At 34.0% G+C, this 24402-nt stretch overlaps 3 protein-coding genes across 4 annotated transcripts; 2 read left to right on the top strand and 1 right to left on the bottom strand.

Annotated features, from left to right (window-relative positions):
• The first annotated feature begins 594 nt into the window (after positions 1-594).
• LOC128199204 (uncharacterized) lies at positions 595-2826 on the top strand. The gene has a single exon (XM_052887660.1). The coding sequence runs from the start codon at positions 595-597 to the stop codon at positions 2815-2817; it is 2223 nt and encodes a 740-aa protein (XP_052743620.1). The 3' UTR covers positions 2818-2826.
• An 87-nt stretch (positions 2827-2913) lies between these two features.
• On the bottom strand, positions 2914-11306 carry LOC112055400 (uncharacterized). Its single transcript, XM_024095485.2, has 6 exons — positions 10896-11306; positions 10529-10655; positions 8975-9261; positions 5277-5452; positions 4035-4161; positions 2914-3656 (listed from the first exon to the last, which is right to left on the bottom strand). Exons 1-6 carry the CDS (start codon positions 11016-11018, stop codon positions 2994-2996), a joined length of 1503 nt encoding a protein of 500 aa, XP_023951253.2. The 5' UTR covers positions 11019-11306; the 3' UTR covers positions 2914-2993.
• Positions 11307-16961: 5655 nt separating this feature from the next.
• On the top strand, positions 16962-23177 carry LOC112055401 (ninjurin-1). Of its 2 annotated transcripts, XM_052887802.1 has the most exons (4): positions 16972-17569; positions 18989-19165; positions 22156-22267; positions 23039-23177. In XM_052887802.1, the coding sequence occupies exons 1-4, from the start codon at positions 17453-17455 to the stop codon at positions 23113-23115; spliced, it is 483 nt and encodes a 160-aa protein (XP_052743762.1). In that variant the 5' UTR covers positions 16972-17452; the 3' UTR covers positions 23116-23177. The 2 variants fall into 2 exon arrangements, with proteins under 2 accessions (XP_052743763.1, XP_052743762.1); XM_052887803.1 differs by lacking the exons at positions 22156-22267; positions 23039-23177 and adding an exon at positions 21451-22114 and having other exon boundaries at positions 16962-17569.
• Positions 23178-24402: the final 1225 nt, after the last annotated feature.

The raw sequence follows: 24402 nt of genomic DNA, 5'->3' as shown, positions 1-24402 counted from the left end.
TTTATTACACTACCGAGAGTCCGAGACATAAATCTATGTTCCTATTAGACAGCTGCAAAATGTAGCACAAAAATGTGCCAATGCCTGTTGGACTCTCTCGGTTGCTCATTTCTTCTCTTACAGTGGAATTCATAGACGTTCGCGTCTAATTCAATTTTTTTTTTAATTTTTAGTTTAGTTTTAATTAAAACCATGGATTTTTCTGTGATAAAAGTAACCTATGTTCTTCTCCAAGGTTTAATTTGTCTCTATACTAAAATTCATCCAAATCGGTTCAACAGTTTAGTGATAATATTGAAAAATAAAATTAGTGCTTTAGATCACACGACTGAAATAAAATTTCTTTAGTTCTTTCAACGCCCGTTCGCCAATCCCGATTACACTTTTCGTAACGCATTCACCAGCTTACTTCCCAAAGAAGTTTTACTTTAAAAACTGCTCCAACTAAACTCTTTGAATGTTTCACTATGATTGACTTACGTTGACTTACCCAAATCAGGGCCCTGTCACTTACAATGGATATTTTTTGACATTGGATTTGACGATACACAATTTATTATTCATATTTTATTTTATAAAAAATCTAAAACGGCAATGCTTAATTTAAGTGAAAATTATTATCTCCGAAAACATTACTTAGAAAATGAGCAAGTTCCAACTCAGACTGTTATGAAAGAGAGGATGACACCAGCCCTCGCCAACGTATATTTTAAATCCATGACACCAAAACTTAAAGTACTTGCTGGCCTAGAACCACCACTAAAAGGTGGTGGTAGTGACTGGTTTATACCCCCAGAAGACTTATTAAAAGGGAGAGCTGTCATGAAACCTATAAAGCATGAATACCTTAGCAAGTTAGGATTCATCAGCATTGACAGGTTTGGCGACAAACTCGTTCAAGATCACCATAAGGCTATGGAAGAAGAGAAACGCAGGGTTCTTCAAGAAAGCGACGCTCAATGGAAGCTAACTGTAGAGGCAAGTTGTAGCAAACAATGGGACGAAACATCGAGGGATCAAGCTAAACAAAATACAGCGAAAATCCAACAAGCTTTCCATGAATTTAGTATGATATATACAACATCCATAACCAGTATAGAAACATTACTTTTTGATGCTGCTATAAAAGAGATTCAACGTGTCGAAGAAGAGACGTTTATTAAAATGTCTAATCAATACGCAGAACTTCTTAAACAGCAAGCAACTATGTTGTACGACAGATTCGCTATTAAAATGTCGAAAGAAAAAGCTAGACAAAAAAAGCAATTTATTAACACTGTTGAAAATGCTCGCACCGAAATGAGTACTAAAATTCATGTTATTAATGTCGAAAAACGTGTTGCTGTTGAAAAGTTGCGGATGCTTCTAGAATACCAAAACTTAGCATGCCAAGTATATGTAGCATTAAAAGAACGGGAAGAGTGCAAAAAACACATGGAACATTCCAAACACGAACATAAGAAAATTGTTAAAGTTTTAACAAAACAAATTAAAATGCAAGATTTCGAAATAAGACTTGAAAAGGAGAAGGAAGTAAAAAGAGAAGATTTCATTAAAGTATGGCAAAAAAAGATATGCCATGTTGTAAAAAAATTTCAACTTTTCGTTAAGTATTGCTTAAACAGTTTGCCAGAATACGCAGATTTTTTCTTAAATATGGAAAAATTAATGCTTTTACAACTTAGCGAGGCTATGGATAATCCTAGATCCGAAAGTATTTTTGTCCCTCAGGAATCGACGTTTCATGCTCCCGTTCCTAAGCCACATCCATTTTTTCTTTTCTGTGATAAAGGCTATAAACCGAAAATAGATCAAGATCTATGTCCAGAGCATTGCACATCCAGTGCATCATTGTTGCCAGTTATCGTCGTCAACAAACGATGTTTATACGCGGCTTGCGATAACCTTGAAACTTTCACTGAAAAAGTTAAACAATTCCTCGATGGCCACCGCGGAGATGACGATGACCTAGTTGATGATCATGACTACAAATTTGACATTCCTGTCAAATGCACATTATCCAATCAGGCACAAGAACTAAAATTAGAAAGTTCTTTGATGCAAGTATTGCAGAATGAATTGGCAATTATGGAAAACATGCGAATATGCTGTCTCTGTAGTATGTCAGTATGCAATTGTAAATATGAATATGAACTTGAAAAAGAACCTACGACTTCACTAAAAGCATTAAAGAATGATACGAAAAAGGCAAAAAAAGTTATAAAAGACTTGACAATAGCCAATGATTATGGTGAAGAAATTACTGAGCGAGAGGTAGAATTGGAACACGAACGGGAACCGAAATTAGAAAGTTATCTAGATTATATAATACCTAAACGTTGCAGGTGTCCAAAAAGAGCAAAAAAACATTTAGAAGAACATTTACCAGTTTACATGCGAAATATGTCTCCATTCGAAGAGATTGATCTACCTTATTACAAAACCTGTCCAGTTGATAGACTTAAAACTTTAGTGAAGACTGCCCAAAGGAGGCAAACACCATTACCCCCACCGAAGATTGAAACCAAGACAAGAGATAAGAGTACCCAATATTCAGAGCAAGAATGCGATTTTTTGTGTACATGCTTTTCTGATGAAGAGGTAGACAAAATATTCCAGAATGTATTAAAAGATTCCAAATTATTTGACCAAGGTAGTGAAAGTAAATTTACTGTTGTGGATGCATCACTATCTCCAACACACCTTCAAAAAAATGTCAGTTCATTCGTTCTCGACAGAGCACGTTCTCTGAGACGCTTGATGGGAGACACGACAGATTTAGGAGAAATATTTAAAAAACAAAAATGCGATTTTTAAAAGGCATTTGATTAGTTATATACATGTTAAGCATTCATTAAGTTTTGGAAATATTTTATGTAATGATTTAATTTGGAATCACAATAAAAAATGTAATAATTAAAAAATATTTACTTTAATATATAAAATTATAAATACCACTTTGCTTAACAGTGTTAAATTCATTTGATGTATAACTATGTCACTTCACTGACTGCCATTTGTTGTAAAAGACTCATAACATGACATAATCTCTCTTTGATTTCTTTCGTAGTTCTATGCGGCAATAACTCCCTTATCCTAATAAATACGAGTTCAGAGCCCGGTTCTCCTTTTAAAACTTCTAACATTGTTTTATCTTCATCGCGAGTCCAACTTTTATTTTCAATTTTTGGAACTTCTTCTTTAACTTGCTTTAGTTTTAAATCGTTAATTTCGACTTTATTTTGTTTAACTTTATGTTCATAATCTTTTTTAACACATGCATTTTTGTTTATACTTTCTTTTTTCTTCTGGGTTATTTCCTCTTTTTTAATTTTAGTTTTTTGATATTTTGCTTTAACTTTAGCATTATTTAGTGGAATTGTAATACACTCTTTTTTAGTGTTGCCATTAACGTCTTTGACATTTTTTGTGGGAGATTTGAGTTGTTTCCTCGATCTTTTCTGTGGAACTTTGCACGCACTTTTGATGTTTCTTTTGGGCGATGCGTGTTCAGAATCTGATTCAGGCGGGGATAGGCAATGATCGGGCGCAAGTCTCCTCGCGTGAGATCTATAGGGTTCTTTACTGAATGGATAGTTAACACAAGCGGTGCGTAAAAGTCTGCCGTGTTGAAGGAAGACTCTGCCGTGTAAGTACTGTAAATAATATTAATTGGCTTTATACGTCAGTTTAGATTACATATTTCAAAGCAACAAGTGATCATCATCATTATCTTTGGGCATCGTTTGTATTTGTTGCACATTAGAATAAATTGCTCATCTATCATTTTACCTTAAAACTATAGGCAGTTAACATTAGACGATTAGTCTGAACATTCGTTTCATATTCGTTTTTGGTCTCGGCACAGGTCACTTAGTGTGGAAACCACAGGCAATCGACTAGTTCGTTCTGTAATCATTTTTGCAAATAAAGACGTTTTTTTTTTCTTCTTAAAATGCTTGATCTCTCAAATTTCGAATATCTACTAATTTTTTAAACGCTTGATGTAAAAAATTCCTTATGTTATCTCTTACCTCTGAGTCTAGAACTTTGGCGTCTGTCTTCTTTGTGTCATCTTTGTCTTCAAACTCCCATACATCGTATCCCTTATCACATTCAAGAAAACTCTCATCTAGGACATCTGTGCCCGTCTCATATACACTGTAAACAATTCACTAATTTTTATAAGTTTATTCAGTACATATTTTTGTCATTACGAATGCTATTAACCAAAAAGTCACATCGATTTAACAGATGTGTTTTATTCATTTGTTTTATTCTTAGCAGGTTCAAAATTACCAATGCGTGTACTAATGGAGCCCTCAATTTCAATGTTATTTGTGTGTGTGAGACGATTGAGTGGCGTTCTATGAAGCTGGTTGCCTTTAAAATTACAAAACTCTTCGTTTTATAAATTATTACCATTAATTTCGCTCTGATTACTAGTTTTTCTCGACATGTAGGATTTAACTGAATGAACAATCATATAGATCATATCATGACTTAGACGACCTTTGCCAGACGTAGGCCTTATGTAGGAACTCCAAACACAGAACTGAGACGCTTACAAATAGAGACGCCCTCATATAGTCGAACCGCCCATCTATTCTGCATCTGCCTTTGGGTTCCATCAGGTGATGACTACTGAAGCAGGTTTATGTCGTTCACCAATGGTTCCCGAAAAGGAACAGTTTTCATGGCATGCCCTTGTCATTATGAAAAATATTGTGCATTGCAGTTTGCAGCTGCAGGTATATGGTATAGGTATGGTAGGTATATATGGTACAGAATTGCAATTGACTCTTTTTAGGCTGCATAAAGCAACACTGTCAAGGGCTATACAAGTTTTGTGGAGTCACCAACGAAATGTGATCTTGGCTCGGAGACCACAAGTGAAAGGACGACACACGTGGCGGCGGGGTCATCTTTGGGACCCCAACATCTCTCGACTTTTCGAACAAATTCTTATTAAAAACTGAAGCAAATGAAAGAACACCTACCTGTCAGGCGATCGTTCATCAGGGAACAGCGTCTTAAATATTTGCGTAAGTCGCGGATTGGAGCGCAGATGTGGCAGAACCCTCGTCTTCATGTCTGCACTGTTCCCACTGTTGATACCGGTTGTCGGGAGTCACCGACGAAATGTGATCTTGGCTCGGAGACCACAAGTGAAAGGACGACCCACGTGGCGGCGGGGTCATTTTTGGAACCCCAACATCTCTCGACTTTTCGAACAAATTCTTATTAAAAACTGAAGCAAATGAAAGAACACCTACCTGTCAGGCGGTCGTTCATCAGGAAACAGTGTTTTAAATATTTGCGTAAGTCGCGGATTGGAGCGCAGATGTGGCAGAACCCTCGACTTCATGTCTGCACTGTTCCCACTGTTGATACCGGTTGTCATGGCACGTATCACCTTCCTGAGCACCGTTGGTTTGCGACCTAATGATGTCTGCAAAAGAATTTCTAATTTTGTAATCAACTTAATTACCTCAATCTTATAACTTTAATCTATAATTTGCAAAGCGAATTTACGGAAGTCTTCTCAAAAATAATGCACCCTGTGATAAGGAGAGTCTGAGAGCAGAGAGGCATATTTAAATTTGTATGAAGGAGTGTTAAAATCTACGACAAATATATTATAGAAATTAATGAAATATATGCGCCTACTAATCCGTAATCCGTAATATAAAAACCGTAATCCTTCACGAACTACGAAAGGCATTCGTAATCTGTGACTACCGAATAATGATTAAGATTAAGAAAAGATCTCGAAATAGCTGAAATAGACAACTAATTAACTTAGTAGGGAAGACAGTGCAAGAAAAACTAATATCGCATCGTAATTTCCTTGTTAACAAGAAAAATCATTTCAAACCGTATTAGAAGAGATAGCAAGAAGCAAAGCAATCTCTTGAAGACGTTTGACGTATAATCACTAGACACCGCGCCACGAAAGAAGTCTCGCGGCTAAAACCTGCACTAAAATTGACAGCGCCTTACACAATTAATGACAATAAGACCGCCATTACCAAATGACAATGAGCGCCATTAACAGTGGAATTCATAGACGTTGTAGGGGCACTCCCAGGGAATCATTCAGTCGAAGTTAACCTCTATTTGTTTGAAAATTTGACACTCAGCGGGTCCCTTAATAATCCCCTAGGGTTGCCCCTACAACGTCTATGAATTCCACTGTAAGACGTTAGCGCCGCGTCTAAGGGACTTGTTTGGTGGCGCGTACGCCAAAACTGGCTTACAAGGCGAAATAATTCCAACAGAATAAGCTCGGCTAAAAAAAAAATAACTCCCAGCAACGAATAAAGATGGGACTATCTAATTCGTAATGATCATCTTAGCGAAGAATGCTCACACCACAAAAATAACAGCGCATGAAATACTCGTGGATTCACCATTATGAATCAGAATACACAAAACAAGAATCCATGGAGTGGCATATAAGGTCAAAGAATATGACAATCGGCCGGAAATATCAAGGCGATCGTCTTTTGAGTTTAAGATGGCAGTCTTTCGATGGATTTTACAGATAAAAGTATAAGTAACAGTAAGATATTTCAACTCTGGAACGTGTGTCCTACATTTACATGACAATGCTCTATTCAGAGTCGTGTCGAGATCGCTAACGTAAGATAAGATTCGATATTTTAAAATACCCATATACAGGGTGACCCATAATTAATGGATAAAACGCAAATGGTAGATACACCATACAAAGCAGCTGCAGCATTGAAAAAACTGATTCAAGATAGAAAAACTTGAAAAATCCGAAAAAAAATATTTAACTTAGTCACTGAAGAAGGAAAACTATTCAAATTAGTTTTAGTTTAGGTGGTGTATCTACCATTTGCGTTTTATTCATTAATTATGGGACACCCTGTATACCTGCCAACAAGAAAAGACAGTATTAGGAGTGGGTACAACAATATTCTAGGGGGGAGCGAATCACAACTCTTCACACTGGTCAGTCTATTTCAGTAGACCTTAGAAAATGGACGTCGAAGAGGCTATTCAAATCAAATACACTCATTTGAAATGCTAAAACTATATATAATTACGAAAATTAACAAAATTGTTAGAGATTTGCTATGAAAGTCCGCGTTTAACTGAACACCAAACAAACGAACTGATCATCAGCCTCTAAATTTCCTCTGAGCGCTGCGTTGACTCTCACTGACTCGTGCGCAAGTAATCAAAATATAATCAAAAATGAAAATGTAATCAAAAACGCGCGTTGTAATATTGGGATCAGTTAGGCTATTCTGTAATGATATTTTTATAACTCGCACTTAAGTTTTGAATTTACCTCTATCTCTCTCTGTTTAGCACGACACTATAGAATGAGAAAGATAGCGGTTAATTCGAAACTCGCACTTGCGAGTTATACAAAACATCGTTAGAGAATAGCCGTGCTGAACAACAGCACAAACAGTTTTTAAAACAGAATTTTGCATTTCATATATAAGTTTTATATTTCCCTAAACATAACTCAAGTCTAAGAATTAAAATTGCTGTGCAGAATTATAAGCTGATTAAGAAATTTATAAGCTATATGGATTACTTAATTAAAGTATAAATATTCGTTCGCTGTGCAAATATATTATTATCCTAGTGAATAAGTATGTATAGTTGAAAAGGAGGAGGATTTATATTGGCTTCATGGTGTAGAATGAACAACAAATTTATTTTGCTATTTACTCTGAAAATCAGCGAGTCTGTGCGGCGAGGCAGCCTCTTCAGATATTATGTCGACAATAGCAATATATATTTTTTGTTCTATGTAGTTAATATTAAAAGATTTTATAATCTGTTGTTGTTGTAGACCAGTCGACAAACTATGACCAGAGGTGTCTGTGGAAATTTTGACGGCCTCCGTGGCGCAGTGGTATGCGCGGTGGATTTACAAAACGGAGGTCCTGGGTTCGATCCCCAGCTGGGCAGATTGAGATTTTCTTAATTTGTCCAGGTCTGGCTGGTGGGAGGCTTCGGCCGTGGCTAGTTACCACCCTACCGGCAAAGACGTACCGCCAAGCGATTTAACGTTCCGGTACGATGCCGTGTAGAAACCGAAAGGGGTGTGGATTTTCATCCTCCTCCTAACAAGTTAACCCGCTTCCATCTTAGACTGCATCATCACTTACCATCAGGTGAGATTGTAGTCAAGGGCTAACTTGTAAAGAATAAAAAAAAAAATTAAATCAAAGTAAAAATGTAATAAAGTTACAGAAAAAGTAGATGGCCTGCCTGATTTATATTTATGTGCCACCCTGTGCCTGTGAACCTGAGTGATAGCTATTAAACCAGTAATGTTACAGGCAACCATTACCCTTCTGTTTACAATAAAGCTAAGAGTTAAGCCTGGTGGTTTTGGTGGTTTTTATTACTGAAGTATTTTACAGATACTTTCACTGTACCCGTTTACAGTGAAAGTTATCACTGTCAAAGTCTTTCTCTTGTCTTAATATATTTTAGTGTGGTCATAACCCTACTGAATATATAGCTTTGTGGTGTGCCAAATTTCATCCAGATCCATTTATCTGCTTCAGTGTCATGTAAACAAATATTTATCCATAAATCAAATAACATATAAATATATTTTTGACGGCCTCCGTGGCGCAGTGGTATGCGCGGTGGATTTACAAAACGGAGGTCCTGGGTTCGATTCCTGGCTGGGCAGATTGAGATTTTCTTAATTTGTCCAGGTCTGGCTGGTGGGAGGCTCCGGCCGTGGCTAGTTACCACCCTACCGACAAAGACGTACCACCAAGCGATATAGCGTTCCGGTACGATGCCGTGTAGAAACCGAAAGGGGTGTGGATTTTCATCCTCCTCCTAACAAGTTAGCCTGCTTCCATCTTAGACTGCATCATCACTTACCATCAGGTGAGATTGTAGTCAAGGGCTAACTTGTAAAGAATAAAAAAAAAAAAAATTCGAAAAATATAATGCAACTTACATGTAATAGCTCTATAAAAACATTCATTTGTGATAGCAAAAAGTGGTCCATAAATCTGCCAACGGATGCAGCTTGGCAGGGCTTCAGAAACAATAGGAACTCTTCCACAATATCCTTATGTGTAGCACCAAATAGTTCCTCCACCTTTTTATACAGATCCACAGGTGTCTCCTTCATTGGGTCAAATGTTCTCAGAATCTCTCTAAACTGTACAAAGTTATTTGTCGGTGACGCTGAGTGTGATGCAAACCTTGTCTGTATTTTTGTGTAATATGACCTAACTAAAGCTGAAAATGGAAATAAAAATCAAGCATAATGACATATTTTTCTGTCTTTCTGAAGCAATTATGTTCTTTTCTGTATGCCTGACAATGTTTATGCAAAATATCACAATGATTATCAGCAAATAATCATAAAAGAAATAAACAAACAGACATTAATGGAATTCTTAGCCCAATTCTATTGCCAAAAAGAGACATAATTTTGTACAGACTATGATAGTTAAAATCAGGTATGTTAGCGATGATAGGACAATGTTTTTTTCAGTTTTTTATAATATACTTAACCTGAATTTCCAGCAAAGTGATAAGCAATGTGTAATCTAGTTTTATTAAAAAATAATTAAACAGTTGAATTGATAAACCTCCTTTCCTTTTTTTAAGTTGGTTTAAAATATAGAGAAACAAAGAACAACAAGTGTATTGTAAATATCAAAAAGGTGCTTCATATACATGACAATAATAAAAACTTAATGCACGTAGCATTAAATTTTTTTATATCATAAAAGTTAATTTTATTTTACATCATACAAAATATCAAAATATGATGCTCAATGTAAATTTAAATATGAGGCCAGTGCTGCATTCACTAGTAGATTTTACATTGCATGATGTGCTGCTTAAAGTGTTTTCCAGATAACATGGGTACGGTGACAGTTGCCTTGTGACGTTCATAATACATACTATTATCGTAAATCACAGAAAACTTCCAAAAGTGAAACAAACTGTCACCGTACCCATGCTATCTGAGAAACATTTTAGGTGATATCATGAAATACATGAATTATTATTTGCTGAGGTCATATCAAGCTATTTCCTTGATTCCTTTTAACTCTGATTAATTTTAGGGGCAAAAAGGATTAAAGTGATATGTTAAGTATGGCATCAAGTTCTATAAAAAATACATTTGATAGAACGCACCAAACTTAAGATTATGTTTAAGCTGAATATACCATTATGGGGTCAAGGAAACTAGAAAATTTAATGATCTTACAAATTTTATCTACTACCTAATATACAAAGTAATCTTAATCAAATGTCCAATGTAGATATTTAGTAGGAGCTCAAAGTACAATACTAAATGCATTTATAGGTCATTGCTGTATAAATTATAATAGTATTTCATGTAGACTTTTTTATGTCACATCATATATTCATTTGAGCAATAGATGTTTTAAAAAAAACTCTTCATCATGTGAGAATATGACACAGATTTACTATAAATTATTAATATTATTGGCTAGCCAATAAGATCCAAGTCTAGTGCAATGTTTACCTGCTTCTTTCAAGTTGTCCTCAGTTTTTAATTTAGATAGCTCTCCTTTTTTATTGATATCCGTTTTACTGTATGCATTATTTTGTTTTTCGTCCAATGGTTTATCTTCTGTCTTCGATATAGGAGCCTAAAACAAAATAAAACTATCATAAAAATATTATCCACGAAACGAAGATGGCAGACATGGCATTGCAAATACGTCTAATTTAACGACGTTTATTTCACGAAATTTCGAGGATACAATCACAATTTTAGCGTTTTAAAACATGTACAATAATATAAAAACTACGTAAAATAATATGAATGTCGAATGAATAAAAGGAAACTCAAAGAAAGTTAACATTTAATAACACGAACTCTGACTCACCTGAGATTGAACAATGGTGTTTGTTTCACTATTTTGATTTAAATAACTTGTGCTGGGCACTATTTTGTTTCCGAATGCATCTTGGCTGTCCCTGGTAAATAATATTGGCATAGATGGAAGCATTTGGCAAGTTTAATTTTGTACTCGTTTTAAAATACACAACAAACAATCGTATCCACTTTGCGAGCTCTGTCGACACTTTTGCCACCAATTTTTAAAACACTCAAAATTCCAACATATTGAGCTTTAAGACGTAAATACTACAATTACTGTAGTTTACAATATAATTCATTATTTTTTAAATACTTAAACTTATTTGAATAACGCAGTTCGATAAGAAAATATTTTTGTTTGATTGACAACACAACACAACATCAGCTACGCGCGGGGCGGGAGACAACGTTCCAACTTCCAGCCTCCACTCTCGAGTCAAACGTTTCATTTTGTCAAAACAAAAAATATTAAATAATTACCTATTATTTAAAGCTTTGAACAGCTTAATAAAACTATATAGGTAGTAGATCATTTGAATACAATTTGATTTAAAAATATGCTCTAACAAATGGTTTTAGTAAAAGTTTAGGCGATCGCAGCGAATCAGAAAAGATAGAGCGCCAGTTTTAAAGTTTTGAACTTTTGAGGTAAACTTGAAAGTTAAATGACATCAGGTAGGTACCCATATATTTTATATAACAAATAATTACAGAGGAATTTAAAGGAAAATATTTAACAAGAAGTTAAAAAAATATATAAAAAAAATTATATTCTTATAACTATGAAAAATGTTTCGCTCTAACTAACTACTTAACTAGTAACTACTAGTGGATATACTATCATAGATATTTTATAAACAATATAAATCATTCCGTCCCCACTCCAAAAGGTTTCTGATATATCAAAAAAAAACTTAACAAAAAAAACATCAGAATCGGAGCTGTTTTTAAGGACTTCGAGGAAAAATGCTCTATTGATTCCACTTTACCACAGTTTGTATGGATGTTTAATAATCAATCACATCCTAACCCAACGACCGAATTTTAGCCTGGACATTTTACATTGCGACCGACGCGACGCGGAATCTAAGATTCTTTTTTTGAATCCTAAAGTCGTTTACTTGCTAGGTATTCGACCCGCACTAAAATCAATTTTGCTTCTCATACCTAAATAACTATTTCTGGGGATTTATCAACGATATTATATGATCAAACGAACTTCCAAGTGAAGTTCGATCATTATTATATGAGTTGTTTAATATATTACCCAAGTTGTTCTTTAATCTTTCATTTTGAAAATAAAGTAAAAATTTTCATTATTATGGTAAAATTATTTTTAATTTACATATTTATTTGGAAGTGCATTGTCACTTTAATATGGGCTATGTGGCAATTATTTACAAATTATTTCAAGTATTTTTTTTTTTGCTTTCAGTTAGTAAAAAAGTATTTTGAAGACTGAATAATTTTACTACGTAATGGCGCAAAGTAGCCATGTTTGATCGAATACAGTAGTACGTTTTTGTTAGTTGTTTTAACCAACTACTGTAAAAAAAATTGGAACCAACTTGTAACCGTACGAGGTAATGTCTGCTAATAGTGAGTCTGCGCCGGGGCACAGATCTTATGCAAGGCGATAGTTCGTTATGGCGATAGCACTGATGCTGAAAAAAGGGCAGCGAAGTATATAGTCTGTCTCCTGTATCCTCCTTGCGCCCTGCTTACCTAACAACAAGGTGGCCGCATGCCAGTTTCCCTGGTAGAAAGTCGTAGGTAGGTCGGCCCTCGAGGTCAGGGTCATCAGAGTTATTTCTAAAGAAAACCTTTTTCTCAATAGCCTTGTTGGCCTTAATCATCACCAATAAGCAAAAAATGTCCCATTTCTGGCACATTAATATTAATTGAAAAAAAAAAAAAAAATACATAAAGTAGGACTTAGCAGTTGCATTCTATTTTAAAATTATTTATGGTGAGAGTCACAAAGCAAGCGGCAAGCGTTGCAAACATTGCTTTTGAGGCCTTAACGTTGTCGTGACCTTTTTACCCGACTACGGCGAAGCCAAAAGGAAGGGTAATGATTTTAGGTTTACATGCCTTTTTTGATGGCATTGATGACTATGCACAGTTGTGCTGAAATATACTTTATTTTATAAGGCTTTAATAATTACGTCCAGTACAGAAGCAGAAATTTCTGCATTCAGCTTTGAGAATTGCGGACTTAACAATTTGTATAAATTTTCACCTTAATATCCGTGCATCGAATGTGCATCGAACGTGGATGGAGACGTGTATCCGTCTCTATGAAATTGTTTTATTTCTGGGTCTTAATCAGATGATTTAATTGAGGCGGGAGCCTTTGAAAGTTTAGGCTCAGTTAAGTCCTTATTTTATTCAGGGTTGTCGGCCAATATAGGCCTCAGTTTTATATTGTCTGGTACAACTACAAACGATTTCGAGGTTGAATCACGGCAGTATACGTTTACTACGGTATCTTATCTAAATAAGCTATTTTATTTCGAAAAAAAAATTTTTGCGGGTATAAAAATTATTTGTGATTGCAGATGAACGTTAAATCTAATTTAGACTGTACGTATTTTCTGCTTAGGTTATGGTTGAAAACTACCCTGGTTAAATTTTATAAATAAAATGTCAACCCCTGTCTATCTCTTTATAGTTTGGAGTAGGTATTATGGCTAACTTATTAACTCGCAGTTAATCCGAAGGCCCACCATTATCCTTGAAGACTCTCGGTCATTATATTTTAGCATATTATAACCAAACTCCTAGTCAATTGAAATGAATTGCAATAACTTTAAATACCGACAGTTTTGCCCAATGCCTCTTTGTAAATTGGAGTAGGTATTATGGCAAACTTAGAAACTCGCAGTTAATCCGAATGCCCACCACTATCCTTGAAAATTCGCGGTCAGCCCGGATATCTCCTTATATTTTAGAATATTATACCCAAACTCACAGTCAATTGTAATTAATTGCAATAACATTAAATACTGGCAGATTTTCCAATATCTCTTTATGATTTGGAGTAGGTATTATGGCAAACTTAGAAACTCGCAGTTAATCCGTATGCCCACCATTATCCTTGAAGACTCGCAGTCAACCCGGATACCTCCTTAATATCAGTTAAAAAATTTTCCATCCGTTATCCTTGAAAACTCGCAGTCAACCCGGATACATCGGATATTTTGGAATATTATGAAAAAAGTGAAATATTATGATTAATTCGTTAATCTACAATTATTTCCTGCAATGAAATACTTCACTATATTTTTATTCACTGGGACTGAAATATCATCGGCAAACACTTCACTAACTTTCTTTGTCGGACTATAAAAAATCTAACGAAGATATTTTCTCTTCCGATATTTTTCGAATCTTCACTGATCACTGATTTTACACTTTACCTTTGAAGGCATATGAAAATAAACTATATTAACGAAAAAAACTTCTTTCTTTCTTTCTTTTTTTTTTTGTAAGAGACGCGTGCGATAGTTACCGCGCACAAAAAAGGAATGAGAGATATCCAAGATGGAGGTCTGAGGTGGCATTACGAATAATAAGAAGTACTTTTTTGACTTCCTATTTTAATTTTCTTTAAAAATAGTGCGCATAGTTACCAACCAAATAAGGACACTACCTTTGTTTAATTATCATATATGAACAAGGATGCAAGGAAATATAATTTATACTAGTCAAGATGACACTAGCGCGTCGAAACTTATGTCCTCTCATTGTCTTAATTTCACTTGGTCGCATTGTCGTCGTCATCAACCCATATTCGGCTCACTGCTGAGCTCGAGTCTCCTCTCAGAATAAGAGGGGTAAGGCCAATAGTCCACCACGCTGGCCCAATGCGGATTAGCAGACTTCACACACGCAGAGAATTAAGAAAATTCTCTGGTATGCAGGTTTCCTCACGATGTTTTCCTTCACCGATTGAGACACTTGATATTTAATTTCTTAAAATGCACACAACTGAAAAGTTGGAGGTGCGTGCCCCAGACCAGATTCGAACCCACACCCTCCAGAATCGAAGGCAGAGGTCATATCCACTGGGCTATCACGGCTCCATTGCATTCGCATTGTAAACAACGAAATTTATTTAATAGAAAAACCTAAATATTGTCTATAATGTGCAATGCATGTGTGCGCTCAGTGGAACAAAAAAAAACGGATCACTTTTTGCGGTGATTTAGTAGGCACATAGCATATCTATAGTATAAAATTATTGGAACTTACCACAACCGTTTAGAAAACCATCATGTATCTCTTCGGTCCCGAGGAATAAAATGGTAACTGCCATTACGCGTGTTGTCTTTTTATTTCATTTTTGGGATCTATTAGTGCAAATACACCTGCTCATTTTTTTCATAATTTTTATACAGTTATTTTAGTTACGTAAGTAAGTTACGAGAATAAAATGGTAATGTAAAAATGTTATAATATATTTCTACTTGTTACTAAAGTATACAAGCATAAAATTGTCTTTCGGTACTAAATGAACCATATAAGACTGAATTATGATTAAAAACAGTTACTATTTTATTATCTTTTAACCTATAGAACAAACCGGTATGTGCAATATAAAATGGTAATTGACATTACACTCGATGATGATGAGTTTTCGGTAACATCTATGCTCTTGTCAATAAAGTTTAACGAATGCTAAAAAATAATCACTTATATGAGACCTAAGTCTTATTATTACTATTATTTATTTGGCACCAATCGTCAAAAATCGGTTTTGCCTGAAACACATGCTTTTTCAATTAGGGTTTTATTATCCGAGGCGATCTGTTCAATGCTCATCTTTCTCATCGATTTGGTAGGCCGGTTCCAGAAGAATCATCAAGAAATTCAAAAATATTTATTCGATACATATTTAAGAGCGTGTGGATAAGGCCTCTGGTCCAAATATTACGTTATTTTCAATGGGAAAGAATAAAGAAAAAAAATGCTTCATTTTAAATCATCCTTCTCGTTTCCGAGACATATACCTACACGATAAATATTTATTAAAGTACACACCTACACTAAGCTTTTTTAAATGGGGTAGATATTAAATTATGAATATTCAGTAAGTAAACAGCCCCTCTATTTAATGTAATAAAATAGGTACCTATTAGAGGGTTATGCATCGTGTTCCGAAAGGCTTGATAGCAAGGTCATTGCCACTAATAGGTATTTAGCTATTAATCAAACTTTTATATTTTACCTTTATTGTTTTGTGTACCGTTGTCTAGTAACCAAATCGATTTTCTTTACTTCGTTCCAATGAACGACGTGGACCCGTTGCATTGTCTGTTGCTTTCTCACACTAAACAATGAAAAACTTGATTTTTTATGGAAAATTGAATACATATTTCATTAATGAGTGAATTTAAATGTTTTTAATATATTCGTTTATTGTTTGGTGGTATAAATATTTTATTATGGCGTCGATTTTCCCAGCGGGGTTAAGGAACGGGGTAAGTGATCGTATGAAGTAACCAAGCTTTTTATTTAAAAGCTTGTCAGAGTTTAAAGCATTTAGTTCGCTTTTCTTTTTCAAAGTTGAGGTGGATTTAATCTGTAGCGTTTAGAATCGGTGAATTTAGTGATCTACATTTAGGATTCCTGTCATAGGATATTTTTGTGTCGTGTGTGTGACTATAATCGTAATCTCCATTTCTGTTATTTATTTTTCTGCCATTTAAATGTAGATATGCATTAGTAGCTGTAACCAAAGATTTTAAATACTATTAGATATGTTACTAGCATATCGAAACTGAGGTGCACAAAAGTGGGTCTAAATTAAATTTAGTCAACAACGAATGTTATTTGTCGTACAATGTCGAGTTATGTGTTCAGGAAGTGTAAAAATTATAAATATACATATACTTAAATAAATATATACTTAATATAAATAAACATAAAATTGTGCATGTGTGCAGTCAGTAGAGTACCTAAAGGATCACCTTTTGCGGCGATTTTGTAGGCACATAACATATCTAATCAACAACAAATCTTTGGCTGTAACGTTTTTTCATCGATTATTCACTTATTTTTAGAGGCAAAGGCTGTGAATATAGCGTAAAACGTTCAAGTACAATACCTACCTACGTAATATCTTGGGTACTGATCGATATAATAATAAAACCGACGATAATTTTAATAATGTATCATTGGATAAAACCGCCTTTGCGCAATACCTTTCATTGGATGTTGTTTATTGTTTTGCAATCTTTCTAACTAATATTGCTGAAAATTTATCTCCTCCTGTCTTAATAATTGCTTTCTTTTATACATTGAAATTTTAGTTTTCTAACGTTTTCAATATAATCACGAGTACGTATAAATCAACACGATACTTTACGCAGTATTCATTGTTATTAGGTAATTCTTGATTTCCGGATTTTATTAGCCTTGGTAAAAGGAAACTGAAGTTAACTTTCAGTTAGACGTAACATTTTAGTTTGCTATTGAACGTAATCTCACCTACTCGTTTATTATAAGTGTTAAACTTTATTAGCTATAATTCAGGACAAGTGTTATCAAATATACAAAATGGCTGACAAAAGACAAGATGGAAGTGGTTCCGATAAAAAAGACTATGGAACTAATGAAGTGAATATTGATGAAGTGATGAATAATCAAGACTGTGATACAGCGATTTGTGAAGCAGTAACTATTTTAAATATTTAATAACGAATTAAGGATTAAATTTTAAATTTGATAGAACTAGTCGTTACTTTACAGAATATACTTATTAATTTATTATTTCGATTTATTCTTCTCGAAATATAGGCCACCTAAGCGGCGATATCATCCTGCATCCAGCCCCTGTAGCCAAGTGGCACGTCGATTCTCTTTCTACGATCGCAAACGCTTCGAAAACCAGAAGAATTTATAGGAATGACAGATCTTGATCACGTGACCTGTCGATAGCAAATGTCATTCGCAATACATTTTATATATTCAATAACAATTGTATAATCTCTTAAGATACATTGCTCCATTCGCACGAGTTTTTTTTAACAGCCGTTAAAAAGCGTTCAAATACAACAAATGCATTCCCAAGCATATTTTTGCACGACATTTTAAAAGACGACGCTTTTTTCGAGCAGTGTTGCATTTTAAATTTTGGGCCTGACCAGCCGGACATTCGTAATGCTATCTGGCCACTGGCAGCCATCCCATCAGGCTACTTTGGCTATTCGCTCACTAAATGTAAACTAGCAAATGAACCGAACAGCACTCGTTTTACATTTAATATTTGTACGATAGACACTACAATTTTTTTCCATCACTCAATAAAGTTACAAAGTAAAATGTACTAAGTGACATTAGAACATTTTACTTGGGACTTTAGTCTCCGAAATACACCGACTTACCGATTTACTCGACTGTACAAAACCAATTTAGATAATTAATTTAGACAGTAAAATTTTATTCATTTATCAGTATAAGTCTCTACCTACAACTAGTTAAATATTTCATGTTGCACGACTATATAAATTCTAAAATGCCACACCTAATTCATTTCAATAGCTGCAGCTTATCCTAGCTACCTTTAATCATTGTTTTTAATCACGTAACGTAGTTCAGTTGTTTTGATTTAATCAAATTATAAAATACTAGTATACGCCCGCGAGTCCATTCTCCTAAATTAGCGTTTTTTTACAAATCCCGCGGATTTTCTGGAAAAAAAGTAGTATTTGTTCTGTTTCAAGGCCCAATTTATCTCTATAGCAAAGATCATCACAATCGGTTCAGCGGTTTGAAAAGGTAACAGATAGATGGACTTACTTTCGCATTATTTTCATACTTAGTATGAAAGTAATATAATTATGTATTCAGTAGGGTTAGACCCACCATATGGACCATAATAGTGGGTTCCTACTCTAATATCTAACCCAGCCCATTACAGGGCCAACACAACTGTAATATTTTTGCTTTGATCAGTCTGTCTGTCCAACGCGGAAATACAGCCAGTATTCTAGTCATGCCTGGTCCCACGTGGGCATAATTTGTAGCTATTACGGTAAGTTAACTTAAGTTTCTTACTGTATTCTTTCTTATTTTTATATTTTTTTTTTTTAGGTTAAGGGCCTGGACGCTAACCGCTATGCCACGAAAAAGACTGTTGCCCAGGGCATGCTGGATATAGCACTGCTTACCTCGAACGCTTCACAGTTGAAATATGTGCTGCAAGTTGGTCCAAAGCATGAGTTTTATATGCTACTTCTGGTTCTCATATCGGTCTCCATTATTTTGCAGGTAATAGTTATTTAATTCCTTATTTTCCTTACTTAATATTTTAAGCTTCTAATGCGCTCTGAAGTTGCAACACGTCAAATTATAGTACGACATAAGCCTCGTGTTCAGTGTGGACTCAATGTGTGGCGCTTGGTATTCGTTAGGTTAAATATTTAGGGTAGTAATCATATTTATTGGATTGCTAGGAATCTAACAGACAAAAAACGTTACGTCTTGAATATGTATTCTTTGTTATGAATACTTTACTATTTTTCTATTCTCTCTCTCATTCATTAATTTGTCCGTTTTTAAATTTATTAACAATGTAAATCTCATTCATTTATTTGTCCTTTTTTAAATTTAATGAATACAAAACACTATTAAAGATATTCAATATTTATGAATATCTTACTATTAATTATAAACTTGTGAAAAATAAATATAAGGTGTTAGGTTAGGTTAGGTTAGATTAGGTTAGGTTAAATATTTTGCGAATCAATGAGGCACTCCAAATTAATGTAGGTACCTACACAAAAATCCTTTTCTGGAATTCTCTATAACACTCAGAATCACCCCAAGGCACCTTTACCATCTTTTGAAAGTTAGACATTTACCAGGTAACAATTAATGAAAACCGTAGAAAATTAACAATATTTTGATTTTTTGACCATTCTTTCGGGTTTCCTATAATACCCCTACACTAGAGGAAACAAGAGCTAGATTATGTTTATGACATTATTGGTTTCGAGACGTTGTGGGTAAAATTAAAAGATTGTAGGTGGCGATGGGTCTGGTGCTTCTGACACTGAACTTGCTCCGAGACTGCAGATTCCATGAGCCGCAGCATCGTAACTCGGCGCTTAACATAAACTACGGCACCACTGCCACAGCTTTTGTTGTTACTGTCCTCAATATATTAGTCTCGGCATTCGACTCTTCACTTGCTAGATATCTTGAAATTGATTAAAAAAATGTTGTAAGTTTCACAAAATCTTGTCTTATAGGTACGGTATTTTGAGGTAATTTTGAAAATCAGGAATACCGAAAAAAAATTTGGTATACATCATTTTCCCATTACTAACTTTTTCTACAGTAAAATGTTGGAAAAAATAGATATCTATTGCAAATCTTGTGTTATTCTTATTGTCGTAATTACCCCAAAGCACAGTATTTAGAAAAAAGACTTTTTTTCAACAAACAGTTATTAGCAACAGTTATTATCAGTAAAAACAGTTATTGCCGTTTTTAATAACCAATTTCTGTTATTGACTCAAAAAACAGAACTAAACTTTCTGGAAAAACTTACCTCTGAGCTTAGCAGGAGTTTTGCCAATTTAAGAATTCACGTTAACAACGAATTTATTTGAGCAAAAGTTGCACAACTTATCAACAAAATATACGTTATTGAAAACGGCTTTTAATTTAGGTAGTTACCTAGTTAAGTTTCATTGACTAGGCAACTATTACTTAATTATATTTGTTTAAAGATATTATATGTATAAACTAAATTGACAAAGCAAAATATAATTACAAAATACGCTACCGCCAGACTAATGTATTTTACTTTGTTTAATACCTAAGTTTAGACATACGGGTCCGTTATACCTCAAGCAGGCATGTTGGCTTTTAATTATTTTAGCGGTAGTCTACATTAACTACCGCATTCATTCGTGATAAATTAAACCAAAATACCTAATTACTAATTACTAATGAATCAATGGCGCCGTTTGGGAAACTTCGCGATATATTTTCATCCGAAATTCCTTAGTGCCGGAAGACAAAAGTCTACGAACAGTGCGTGTTCGTAGACTTTGATGGTGATGACCTACGATTCTGAGATTTGGTTGCTAACTATGGGCCTCATAAGAAGGCTCAGAGTCGTGACGAAACGAGCTATGCTTGGAGCATCTCTGCGTGATCTAATCAGAAATGAGGAGATCTGTAGTCACGAAGTTGCTGGAAAGTGCGACTCCGCACTAGAAAATGCAGTGTTAGCCGACCCCCCACCAAGTGGACTGACAAGATCAAGCGACTCGCAGAGGTTCGCTGGACGCAAGCGGCTCTGGATCGTGATTTTTGGAAGTCCCAACAAAAGGCCTATGTCTTGCAGTGGACGTACATCGGCTGATATGATGATGATGATGATGCAATGGCACCGCAGCGTAGGGTTCTGTTTAGGACAATACTTAGTTAACCGTTCCTTACGCCTACGATGCGATTGGATCCTTACTACCTTTTATTAAGGACCTGTCTTGGTCAGGAGCATCGGCGTGAGGTGTAGTTGATATTCCTGGGTATTGTTTTAGCTTCTGGTTGGCTTACTGTTCGTAGTGATTGGTGGACTGGATCTGAACGATGACGCGGACCAGCCTTCAGCAGTCGTGCTCAATGACGTCATAGTTATATTCATATTCGTCATATCCGTTACAAACATTGTCATATCCGCTTTTGGTATCGAATATTCGAACAACCCGTTGATATTGGAGCGGTTGAATTATATAAATTCGGAATATTTAAGAAAAGCCAATAATACTGCTAGTTAATTTTAACATAAATATACTTTTAGGGAGGTAATTTTTAGATATGTTTAAAATTTTACCCTATAATTTATAATTGATCTATAAATAAGCGGTTTTTAAAAAATATTCATCTAAAATTAAACAGGGTTTCAAAATAATTTTAACGAACATACTACTTTGTTGTCGGAAAATCCATAATAGGGTATCAAAATATGTAACTTGAAAGCACATACTACTTTCTTATCGGAAAATTCCTAAGGATAGGTAATTAAATAACCCAAATAATTTCAAAAAATCTCTGTAATATAAGCTCAATTTGTACAAAAATAAACTTCTTTTAAGTATGTAGTATGTAAGTAATAAAAGTTGTGCATTTTTTGAGAATCTGTTAGTAAGGAATAGATAGAATAGAATAAGTAAAAAAAAATATACGAATTTTTCCTAGAATTAGACCATTTTTTAGATATTAAAAACCTTTTCTTGTTAATACAGGCGAGCGCGGGAATCCTGGCCTTAGTTATATCATCTATGGATGGAGAGAGTAGTTTTAAGAAGAAGAAAATTGCCGATTGGCTTTACCATATTTCCGTTGGACTTATGACAGGTGTAGTGTTTTGTGACGTCATCAAAATGACATTCGGCCTCGACCCTGCGCTCTCTGTAAAAGATTCTTATAGCAATGGCTCTTTGAATTTTTCAAATTATTTTTCTAGTAACTAAATATTAAAACAAATTTCTACTTAGTTAATAAAATAATCATAAAACAAAGTTCACGAATAGAAGTTTTGATGGTTAAAGAGTCATACACTTAAAATAGATACCTACTTAAATAGGAATTCATGATTTTGAGAGCATATAGAATTCAATTTAAATACTTATCTAATGAATATATTAGAATTTTCAAATGACTAGAAAATAGCCATATTTTTGGGACTCTTTTCGTATATTCGAGTGTTAAGTTACAGTTGGTTTTTTTTTTAATTATCGTGTGTATTTTGTATCATTATTAAATAAATAATTAGTCACCCAACACTGTATGATTATATTAATTTTAGTCCAAGTTTTAGATTTCTTTTAACAATATGATGTACGATTATAGAATACTCCGCGCCACGAAACAAGTCCAGTAGACGCGGCGCTAATGTCATAATGGCGTTCAGTGTCATTTGATAATGACGGTCTTAATGTCATTTGTGTAAGGCGCTGTCATTTTTAGTTCAGTTTTTAGCCGCGGGACTTCTTTAGTGGCGCGGAGTCTATAGACCTATTAAATTTTTTTTTATTTTTGTTGCACAACTTATTTTTCTTTTATTGGTTTCAGTTCAGTACTTACTTTTTGTTTTTTTTTTTAATTTTTATTTTTTTTTTACCCTAGGTAGTTTCAGCTGTAGCCGCCATCGTGCTTGGTTTAATTTTCAATATAAACCACCAGCCGCACCATCGCTCAGCTGAGATTTTGAACAACCTATCACTAATGTTTAAAGTTCTTAGCACTACAGTCAATATTATTATATCTATTTTCTATTCAATATCGTTTGATACTACATCACTTTAATTTTTTTACAATTTTAGGTTATATAAGTATCTCGTAAGACGTAACTGGTTAAAAAATCAAGCTACCTGTTTTTTAATAATATTTTTTTTAGAAAAGAATGACAGTTTTTTTCACTAAGTAATTCATATTATGAAAATTTTGTATTAACGGTTATTTTGTTTAAATATTATGTAGATAAATAAGGTACATATTTATTTCATTAATCTAATATTGTATTTGATTAAATTAAATATATTGCACGAACAAAAAATTGTTATAATATTAATTTGAGTTGTGAATATGTTAAGTTGTTATAAACTCAATAGGTAACTTATTGTTAGATTATATTAGTAGAATAATAGGTAAAAATTATAACCATTATTACGTATCGAATCTCTAATGTTAAAGTCAACAAAAGTGGGTAGTTAATAATATATTTGAGATAGTAAAATGGACACCTATACCTACATATTGTAGGATTTTTTAACTTTGATTTGTATTGATCAGTGATTAGTTTATGTGGCTTATGATTATAGGGTTCCGGGTTTCCAGACCTGATTTGGGTTACAAAATACTGAGCTATTATTCTTTTCATAGAATTTGAAATTTCTCAGTAGCTGAATTAGCCATTATAATAAAATAGACGGAACAGACCGAGAATTATTTGCGATTAAAATCTTATTGGTTCCGTTTCTTAATTCAGTTTTATGTAGACTCCTTAAAAAAATACTAGGATAACAATAGGATTATTGTTAGATATGGACCGAACAGAATTTATTTTTATTTAATTACCTAATTTAGTTCTTCGACCTTTTTTCTTTATTAATTTTTCTTCAGTTCTACATCTTAAACTCAGTAAATTTATTGTAACTAGATATTCAGGTTAGAATAGTAGGAAGATTTAAATGTAAAACTTTTTAATAATTAAATGTTTAATATTTAATTACCTTCGATACACAGCTAGGTAAGTTGTAATTATTTTAAAGATTTGAATACAATATTATAATAAAATCTTAAAAAGCAGATGTTTTATTTACTTAAAATTATGTACCTTTTTAAAATATTGTAAAAGGATTAAAATAATTAAAGATTATTGTGATTGTACAACTAAGCCGCTACAACTACAAAACGGTAAGTAAAAAAAACTACAAAGTACAAACACCACTTGGGTCATAGAGTAGACTGTAGAACTAGAATGTTGACTT

The sequence above is a fragment of the Bicyclus anynana genome, chromosome 20, assembly GCF_947172395.1.
Source record: "Bicyclus anynana chromosome 20, ilBicAnyn1.1, whole genome shotgun sequence".
Taxonomy (NCBI): Eukaryota; Metazoa; Arthropoda; class Insecta; order Lepidoptera; family Nymphalidae; genus Bicyclus; species Bicyclus anynana.
Note: the sequence above shows the minus strand (reverse complement) of the source record. Positions and strands in the feature narration are given on the sequence as shown.

Coding starts and splice junctions, on each gene's coding strand:
- LOC128199204 (XM_052887660.1), top strand. CDS start 595: ATGCTTAATTTAAGTGAAAATTATTATCTCCGAAAACATTACTTAGAA.
- LOC112055400 (XM_024095485.2), bottom strand. CDS start 11,018: ATGCTTCCATCTATGCCAATATTATTTACCAGGGACAGCCAAGATGCA. Junction 4,162..5,276: donor GATGAACGACCGCCTGACAG/GTAGGTGTTCTT, acceptor AATTGTTTACAG/TGTATATGAGACGGGCACAG. Junction 3,657..4,034: donor CCAAAGTTCTAGACTCAGAG/GTAAGAGATAAC, acceptor TATTATTTACAG/TACTTACACGGCAGAGTCTT.
- LOC112055401 (XM_052887803.1), top strand. CDS start 17,453: ATGGCTGACAAAAGACAAGATGGAAGTGGTTCCGATAAAAAAGACTAT. Junction 17,570..18,988: donor ATACAGCGATTTGTGAAGCA/GTAACTATTTTA, acceptor TTTTTTTTTTAG/GTTAAGGGCCTGGACGCTAA. Junction 19,166..21,450: donor CGGTCTCCATTATTTTGCAG/GTAATAGTTATT, acceptor GTATTGTTTTAG/CTTCTGGTTGGCTTACTGTT.